Below are 9,610 nucleotides of genomic sequence, written 5' to 3' on the forward strand. Positions count from 1 at the left end.
AACCTTATCAAACGCTTTACTGAAATCCAAACCTTATCAAACGCTTTACTGAAAGCTTTTGAGGAAACAAGTCTCCGATTTGCATACCCTTTTAAGTGTTACATGATACCTGAAAAAAAATTGCAGACAAGGATATCTGACAGTAATAGGATAAGAAACAAAAATAAATTGCTGGAGAAATTCAGCAGGTCGAGCAGCATTTGTGGAGAGAAAGCAGAATTAAGTTTTGAGTTTGGTGACCTTTGAGTTACCGGAATGTTAACTCTGCTTTGTCTCCACAGATACTGCCACACCTGCAGACTTTCTCCAGCAACTTTTGCTTTTGTTTCAGGTCTTCAGCATCTGCAGTTCTTTATTTTATGACAGGAAAGGATCCTATCAAATAGTCAGAGGCCCACTCCTGAAGAACAGGCAGTTGAGCAAGTTTGGAGGAGGTCTTCCCTGAACAATGCAGATCCCTGTGAAATAAAAATGTGTGCAATAAACTGGCAAGACAGCTGCTGCCCCCTCCCTAAGTATCCAATTCACTGCACATTCTCTTTACTCTTGGGGCTATGGAGCAACAATTAACCGTAATCACTTGGGAAAGCAATTTTATTGCATGTCATTTGCTTGTTAATATCACACTGCAATTGTGCGTTGTGCTGGTACAGCCTTTCACAGTGCAAATCCCATCTGTTTTATTTGCATATACTGTCAAAGGTCTCCCAATCCACAGCAAAAATAGAACCAAGATGAAACGAATGCTGAGAAATCATTTCTTTGTCATAAACACAATTTCCTCCCCCCACCCCATTCCCAAAGAGCTGTACAATTAAAATCAGGTGCTGGTGGGTGTCTCACATACTAACAGGAGGCCACTCTCCTCTGCCACCAAATCAGACATGGCTGCTCTGCACCTCCATTCACCTCTCATCTCTCAACACATTCCACTGAAGAAAACGAAAAATTTCCATCCTGAAATTTTTAGTTGACCTCCAGCCTTGGTTGTTCTTTTTTGGAGCAAGTTCCAGACTTTTGCTTCCCTTTGTGTGTTGGTGCTTCCTGACCATACCCCTAAATGGCTCAGTCTGATATTAAGGTTAGAAAGTCCTTCACAATAGAAAGATCTCACTCAGATGTGTATTAGCTGGCTTCAGGCCCAGTTACAGCACATTTCTGATTCTCTCCAGTACTGTACAACATGGTGTAGGATACCACAGCATGGCAAAAGTGTTTATGAATAGTGAACACAGATTGGACTGCGAGAGATAGTGAAAAGATCTGAACTCATAAGTTTACAACAATGCTTTCTGCAGAATTCTGCACAATGTTATTGTGCCATCATCTGCTTTACATCAGGCATTCTGCATATCTGTTATTAACTTTGCACAAACTGGCCATGTGGGGAGATCTAATGGGTGGTGTATGTGATTTATTTGCTCTTGGGATCTAGGGGTTGCAGTCCAAACTTGCTTTCCTTTTATATTGACTCTTTTTATAAATGGCCTGTTGAGCCAAAAATAAAGAGCTTCAACAAAATGTCTTTTATTCAGCAATTCAAGTTCTATACATCAAATATCATTGCTGCTGTCATCTCGCTACCAGGATGCTAGAATATAAACTAAAATGAACATTTTCTAATTCTCCCAACACACGTTATGTCTGTTAAGAGGGCATCATGAGACAGGTATAAATGCTTCAATGTATAAAAGGGCAGCTCAGTGGCTAGCGCTGCTGCTTCACAGTGCCAGAGACCTGGGTTCGATTTCACCCTCGGGCGTTTGTCTGTGTGGAGTTTGTACATTCTCCTTGTGTCTGCGTGGGTTTCCTACTACAGTCCAAAAGATGTGCAAACTAGGTGGATTAGCCATGCTACATTACCCGTAGTGTTCAGGGATGTGTAGATTAGGTAGGGGTTATAGGGGAATGGGTCTGGGTGTGATACTCCGAGGGTCAGCGTGGACTTGTTGGGCTGAAGGGCCTGTTTCCACACTGTAGTGATTCTATGAAAACACAAACTGTCACTCTCTGTCTTCCCTTCACAATCTAGGTTTAAAAATCTTATCTCAGTGCTGACCCATCCTAGATTTCAGGTGTGGTGAGTCCTGTACAATAGAGCCTTTTGTTTTAAAATGTAGTCATGGGATGTAGGCATCACTGGCTGTGCCAGTGTTTATTGCCCATCGCTAACTGACCTTGAACTTGCACTTTGAAAGGGGAGTTAAGAATCCCATTGCTGTAGGTCTGGAGTTTAATGTAGGCCAGACAAAGTAAGAATGCCAACCTGCCTGAGAAAAGGACTTACTGAAACACATGGTTACTTATGATAATCAATAATGGTGATGTTATTGCCATTAACCTAAGTTTTTAATTTCAGATTTTTACTGAATTCAAATTTCACTGCCTGCTATGATGAGTTTCAACCCTGTGTTCCAAGAATGTTTGTCTGGGACTGTGGATGACTACTTAAGTAGCATTACCAGTACACCATTACTTCCTAAACATGAACTCTATATAAACATTAACATTATAAATTCTTTTTATGGAAACATGAATACTTGCAAATAAAACAGTGAGACAGCAAGGAAGAATGGTAACATCTGTATAAATTGCAACAAAAAAAAAAGCCCCTTCTAACACAAATCCAGGAACAAGGCAGATGCAATGGCACAGTAAACAAAGCTCCCCAACCCCACATCCCTTTAACTAACTATTTCCATGATTGCAGGGTCAGTTTACAATATTACAAATGCACTTAAATTGTTCTTCCCTGCAATAGCGCTTTCTCCAAAATGAAAGTAGATTTCAGAAACACAGTGCAGATTTAATCAGCACGTTTTCATCCCGAGACAACTCCTCGAGAAACGTCTTAAATATTTAATGAATAGGCTGGTTTTCACACGGCTGCACCTGTTTGAATAATCTCACCCAAGGCTCTCTTCCAGAAAAACCACCCGCTCAATGGGAGCACTGTTGTAAGACCAAGTGCATTCACACAGGCCAACTGACAGAGCTGGGGCCAGCTCGTCAGCCAAGCAATTACAATGAGCCACTGAGTACTGCCCAGCCGCTGTATTTCTCTGAACTACAGCGAGCATTTACGTCATCTGACAACAATATAATATTCAATCTATAATGTGTTAACTTCTTGAGAAGTGTTAGATAAATGTATTTTTAAAATAGAAAATAGAGAAAAAAAATTGTTGTGAAAATTCGCTCAAGACCATCATTGGGGGAGGGGTAATACTCTGTTACAACAATAATCCACCTCACTTGGAGATGTGTTTTTTGCTCCTTATCATCACCAGGTCTCAATCCTAGAACTGCCTACCCAACAGCCCCATAGGGACACCTTTACTATATGAATTTTATTCAATGTTGTACATAGTAAACAACTTGTAATTTTAAGTTTATGGAAACACCTCAGTACAGTAGGGAAAAAATGGAATCACATTGCACTTTACAGAATGTCAAATTTAAATGATTAGGTAATGTATTTTTTACAAATTTTATGAATATATTTTAAAGATAAAGGCTGCAGCAGTTCAAGATTAAGATCCCCCCAACACCTTTTCAAGCAGTAACTATGGCTATATAATAAATGCTTACCTCACAACAATGCTCACATTCCGAGAATTAACACATTCAAAAACTCTTGAAACAAGCTTTTCTTTTGGACATGCAGCATGGTTCCCTTTCAATATCTCTGCCTCTGTCTCTCTAAACACTGACAGAACAATGTTTCTGCTGATTGCACTGGGCTTGCCACCTATCTCATTTGGTGCTTGGGACACAAGACATAACTAGCAATGACTGATTGTCTCAGCTATACTAGATTCTGGGGACATGTTCACAGAAACCAATAGTTTTATAATGATAATAGGAGATTCAATTAAGTCTGTGCATATTTCCAAGCTGCACTTTGGCGAGCGTAAAGCTTTATTGAAATTACATTTGTTTTTAAATGGCCTCATCTAACAGTGTGAATTTTGGGATTCAGGACAGTCGACCAGAGGTTATTACTGAGCAAACAAGCCTGAATCACAAATTAATTCTGTGCTGCTTACAGTAAATATTAGATTAGTGCTTTTACTGTACTTTGGGTACATTATACTTTTAATGAGCACAATAGCTCAACTCCAACTGTTTTTTCCTCATCATACTCCAGGTCCATCTTTCTGGAAGCATTATAATCAAAGAAAAGTGAACAAGGTTAGGATTGTTAGAAAAATCCAATTCTGTCAGATGTAAAATGTAATTTATTTTTATAAGAGTACACTCCAAGTTCTGAGTCAAATAAATTCCAAATCCCCACTCTGAATATAAACAGCAAAAGTTCAAACAGTCCTTCTAGTCACAATAGTTATAGAGGTATGAGTCACAACAGACAGACACCTTTTACCTCACATATCCATGGCTCTATGTAAAGCACTCCTGTTGGTTCTCATTTCTCCACTCTGTCCAGTAGCCCCACCTTGGTATTTCCCTCAATAGTTCAACCAATTTCTTTCTGCAATCATTGATCATCCCCACTTCTACATGTGTAGAAAAGCATCCAAGTAACTTTCACAAGAGATTCTGCTCCAAAGATCAGTGAAAACCTTGACTTTGCTTCTGTTCAGAGTACCTCAATGTTGCTATGCCACTTTGAGCTAATTAACCATAGTCTACAATTAGAATTCAACTTCCGCAGTGTCTCTTCATTCTGTGGATTGATTCCTGTCCCCCAAAAGAAAGCATGTGGACTTTGGACATTGGATTAGGGCTTACCCACTGTTGGTTATGATACTACGTATGGTCAATTAACTCAAACAACTCATTGCCCTGACTTGCACATGAACTATCAGTTACAGGGGGTGCTGGATGGTTCCCAGCCTCAGGGGACCACTCCACAGCATCAGCCTGCCTCTTGGAGGGAGTAAACATGAAGAGGAAAGATAGGAGAAGAAAGATTGAAAAGGGTAGCACAGAGCCAGCTCAGCTCAAACAAAATGAGCAGTCTTTGGGCAGTTTGAAAATCATTAACTTGGGAAGTGAGACATGACTGGTAAGTGGGAAATTAATTAAAGCGATCAACAGATTCAGAAGACAAAGCAAAGATTACAACCCAAATATCATCTCCTATTCCACCTTCATTCTTTTCTACAAAAATCCCAATGTTAAAGTAGGGTAGTATTCACTTAGGAAGCAAATTCCTGTGAAAAAAACTGAAACATATCCATGATTTTCTGATCATTAATAGGTGAAATATCCCAGAACTCAAGCTACTTTTTTTTTGTGGCATTTATTTGGAGGAGCATTGGATTAAAGACTCACTCCTATGACAATAACACAGTGGCAGGAGTAAATTAAATGTAAGCCAGTATCTTTTAGTGTGCTCTTCTTACATATTGCCCTAAGAAGTCACCAACAGTGACCGACTGGTGACTATCACTGCACCCGATGTAACCAGAGGACACAGATTTTGAACATTTGCCAAATTGTGAAAACAGCCAGGAGAGAGAAGGATGGGGAAAATGAGAATTTTTCAATGCAGCAAGTTGTCATGAAATGGTTTACACCAGATTGAGAGGATGGTGATAGCACAGTGACCACTTTCAAACAGGAATTGGATGAATTCTCAAAGGAATACAATTTACAGGGAGAAGGGTATGGAATCAATTGGCTGACACAGGCAGGCTGGGCCAAATGGTCTCATTGTGCACTGGATCATTGTAGATCAGCTCAGTATGCTTTGTCCCAGTAACAACTTTCGCTTCAGCCTGCCAATGGAACTTACTGTCAGCATTGGATTCAGGGAGATCACGCACAGACACAGGCACAGGCACACACAAAGATTGAACAGTATTCTCTGCAGTTTCAGAGGTCACAGTGGCCAGGAATTTCCACTGATATATTCAGCAACTTCAACAACTCTCTGCACTTTGTTTTATTCTTTCCTGAAGTGTGGGTACCACTAATGAGGCCAGCATTTATTGCCCATTTCTAAACACCCTTGAACTGAATGGTTTGCAAGGCCTATTTCAGAGGAAGTCAACCACATTATTGTGGGTTTGGAGTCACAAGTTGGCCAGACCTATTAAGGATGGCAGATTGCCTTCCCTGAAGGACATTAGTGAGCCAGATTTTTATTTTTAGAAATATATATGACTCAATAACAATTGGTATTGGTTTTCATGGTCAAAATTACTGAGATGAGCTTTCAAACCCAGACTTAAGTTTTGTATTCCACTCATTGCCATAATGGGATTTGAACCACCACCCCTTAGCATTAAACTGGGACTCTGGATTATTAGTCCAGTGACAATTTCACTATGCCAAAACCTCCTGCACTTGTATTCCATCCCATATCTACAGCAGTGGCAATTCCAGCTGCCAAAGTTGTCAGGCTTCACATATCCACTGTACTGGCTCAGTAAAACCCCAAGGACAACTTGGAAATGACCTTCAACTAACCACGCAGTGTGGTAAGTCAGACCCATCTTCAAATGGGTGTTCAACTTTGGCCCATTATTTCTCTCCTTTCACAACCTCCTGAAAAATAAATCAGAACCAACCAGTGATTCCTTTTAAATCAAAAGGAAAATTAACTGAAAGTGTAGAGTGGTCACAGGCTGGGAGAAAATAGGAAGACAGACTGGCTGCCTTTAATGAATCTGAGACAATCAGGTGCCAACCTGCTTTCTCCTACAGGGAACAGGTGGTCACCCTGGAGATTATTCAGTTTAACCAGGGTCAGTTTGGATCTCCAAACCATTGACCCAGATCACTTCTCATGATAATGCAGATTATACTTAACCAGAAAGAACCCCAGTCTTGGAGAGTTTTTAAAATTGACAGTGTCACCCCCTTTTCTTTTGAGGGGGGTGGTGGAAGAGAGATCTCCACTTTTTTCTGATGTAGAATTCTTGGGGAATCCAACAGAATTAGGGGATTTCTTATTAGAGCATTACAGAGCCATACACAGGGAAATTCCTGAACTTCTCATATGGCCAGGCAACAGGGCAGCATTTTTGCGGAAAGAGAATCGGTATTAGGACATGGTAACAACCAGTGTTGGCCAACATTTAGGCTTTGCTGTTAAACTCTGGAGAGAGTTTGTCTCTGTCTTTTGCCCACGACCAGGTGAACCAGCTAAGGATAATTGCACCTCTCACAAAGAAATCCTATGCAATACAAGCTTGCCATTCGGCCACCCTAACTCGTCGGGAGGGTGCATTATAATTTGCAGGCAGGTACTGAGGAGAAAGTACAGGAAAGAAACGGGATTAATACTGGACTTCTTTGACAATCGCCAAGTCACCCTGCAGATAACAAAAACTAAAGTTGCTAGAAAAAGGGTTCTGAGGTCACCGGACCCGAAACATTGAATTTGATTTCTCTGCACAGACCTGCTGAGCTTTTCCAACAACTTCTGTTTTTGTTTCTGATTTACAGCATCCGCAGTTCTTTCGGTTTAGTATTTACCCTGCAGATAACGCTTGCTACAAGCATCAGCTATCGTGATAACACTGGAAATAATACCATGAGATCATTTCAACAACAGCGTGTTCAGACAGATTGTGAGCTTTTAATTAAAAGTTACACAATCCATATTCAATTCAGAATAGCTGGGGCATTTACAGTGAATAACAAACTCACAACGATTGGAAATATTTGTTCTGGCATACATATTTTACCATGAACAACTTTGTTTTAAAAAAACAAAAAAAGTCTACAGGGAAACTGGAGCAAGTACTGGAACGAATACCTCAGTCCTGGGTAGGACTTAGTACAATATCTGGCCCAGATCTGTCAAGAAAAAATGAGTGCGAGGCAGCGAGCAGCAGCCTGGCGCCGGCTTTAGAGGAGCTCATTTTCCTAAAGTTTTGAATGGCTGCTGGTCGCTAGCATCTTTCACCAAAACCTCTCAAATCGTCTTTAACCCACCCAGCCGTAAGAAAAGAAAACAGACCTTCATTTGGCAACAATTTTAAATGATTTGCAAGTTGACCCTTTTTTTGGTTACAGAAATTATAGCATTTCTCACCACTCGGCCGGATCTGTCGACTGCTTTCTTCACTTTGCCGTAAGTGCCTTTCCCCAGGGTTTCCCGGAACTCGTAGCGGTGTCTCAGGTTGTGTTTGTGGTGGTGCCTCTTCACCGCTTGGCGTTTCAGCTCCGGAGGCTGCGAGGAAGAGCAGCAGCGGGAGGCCAGCGGAGAGGATCCCTGATCCCTACCGCCACCCGCAGACAGCGGGCAGGCAGCGCCTGGAACCGAGCCCCGGCTCAGACACGGAGACGCTGGATCCATCAGAGAGAGAGAGAGAGAGAAGCAACAGGATGCGAATGAAGGCTGAAAAGTACCGGGAAGGCTGAAATAGGAGTGAGAGGGTGTGTGGGAGAGAAAGAAAGAAAGAAAGAAAGAAAGAAACTGCAATTTCACAAGATCAAAGTTCCTGGTAAATAAAGTCACCCATATTTACAATGACTATTTTCTCCTTACTGAAGTAGAATTACACTGTAACCAATATCTGCTACAACATATCCACTCAGTTAGACTATATCCCTCTCTGTTACATTGTACCCTGTTTCTGATACACTGTATCCCTCTCCATGTTACACACTCTCTAACACTATTACAACAATCTCCAGATCCCAGTCGCGTGTGGAACCTTCAGCAGATCCCTCATTAGCCTAACCCCGCCCACTTCCACATCACAACCACCCTCCCCATCAACGTCACGACCCTCCACTCAATCATTAAAATCTTTCCCCAAATGAACTCTTTCTTCTTTCGCTTTTGAACCGACTCGACGGAAAGCTGTTGCTGTCTCAGATGAGGTACCCACTATACCATCCCGTCCAACTCCGACTGTGAGAAAGTCTGGCTATTCGACTGCCAGGGGCTTCATGGGCCTAGCACATTCGCCGGTCTGCAGGCTAGAGAGAGAGGGGAAAAACAGCAGGGGGGTGGGGGTGGATTTAGGGAAGTGACAATAGTCTTTCATTCTCTTAGCTCCCTCACTATCAGTCGAGAAATACTCAGGTAACTACCCCCCCAACCCCTTCCCTTACCCCTGTACCCAGACTAGGGTCAGCTAATCAGAATGTGCATTCAATCCAGGAACATTGGCCTGGTTACCCTCCTGGTTGGTACTCCAATCTCATTACATGATATTCATGAGAAATTCAAAAAACTGCATGAAATAAAAACAGTAACTGCCAGAAACTCCCAATATCTCAGGTCAGGGCAGCAGCATCTGCAAATAAATTGAGCTAACGTCTCCAGACGATAATCTTTCATTAAAATTGATATCAAGGTGGCCCGAGGCTAGCCGCTGGGGATAGTGCGACACGATTACATCAGCCTTTCTGTACGGAATTAAAAACAAAAAAGTGGAAAACGACGTCAACAGCTTGTGTAAAAGGAAGCTAAAATGCCCCAGCTGAGAAACAATAGCCCTAGAGAGGATTAACAATTCGGAAAGAATTCCCCGGATCACCCAATAACAATCGGTTTCTGCTTCTAATCACTGAACAGAGTTTCTTAGAAAAATCAGTGGCCTAGACATTGCAGCAAGAAAGGAGCTTTCGCGATGAAGGGATAACAAGGTGTAGAGCTGGATGAACGCAGCAGGCCAAGCAG

The 9,610-nt window shown here is 41.7% G+C and overlaps 1 protein-coding gene across 1 annotated transcript in view; it reads right to left on the bottom strand.

Annotated features, from left to right (window-relative positions):
- Window positions 1–8,670, bottom strand: part of LOC125481713 (NUAK family SNF1-like kinase 2) — a gene marked incomplete at its 3' end in the record, with an annotated part of 14,216 nt that extends 5,546 nt beyond the window's left edge. The window contains exon 1 of the mRNA XM_048593603.1: window positions 8,012–8,670. Coding sequence (XP_048449560.1) covers window positions 8,012–8,275 — 264 coding nt within the window. The remainder of the gene's footprint in view (window positions 1–8,011) is intronic.
- Window positions 8,671–9,610: the final 940 nt, after the last annotated feature.

The sequence above is a fragment of the Rhincodon typus genome, unplaced genomic scaffold, assembly GCF_021869965.1.
Source record: "Rhincodon typus isolate 14 unplaced genomic scaffold, sRhiTyp1.1 hic_rhity00003243, whole genome shotgun sequence".
In the NCBI taxonomy this organism is placed as follows: domain Eukaryota; kingdom Metazoa; phylum Chordata; class Chondrichthyes; order Orectolobiformes; family Rhincodontidae; genus Rhincodon; species Rhincodon typus.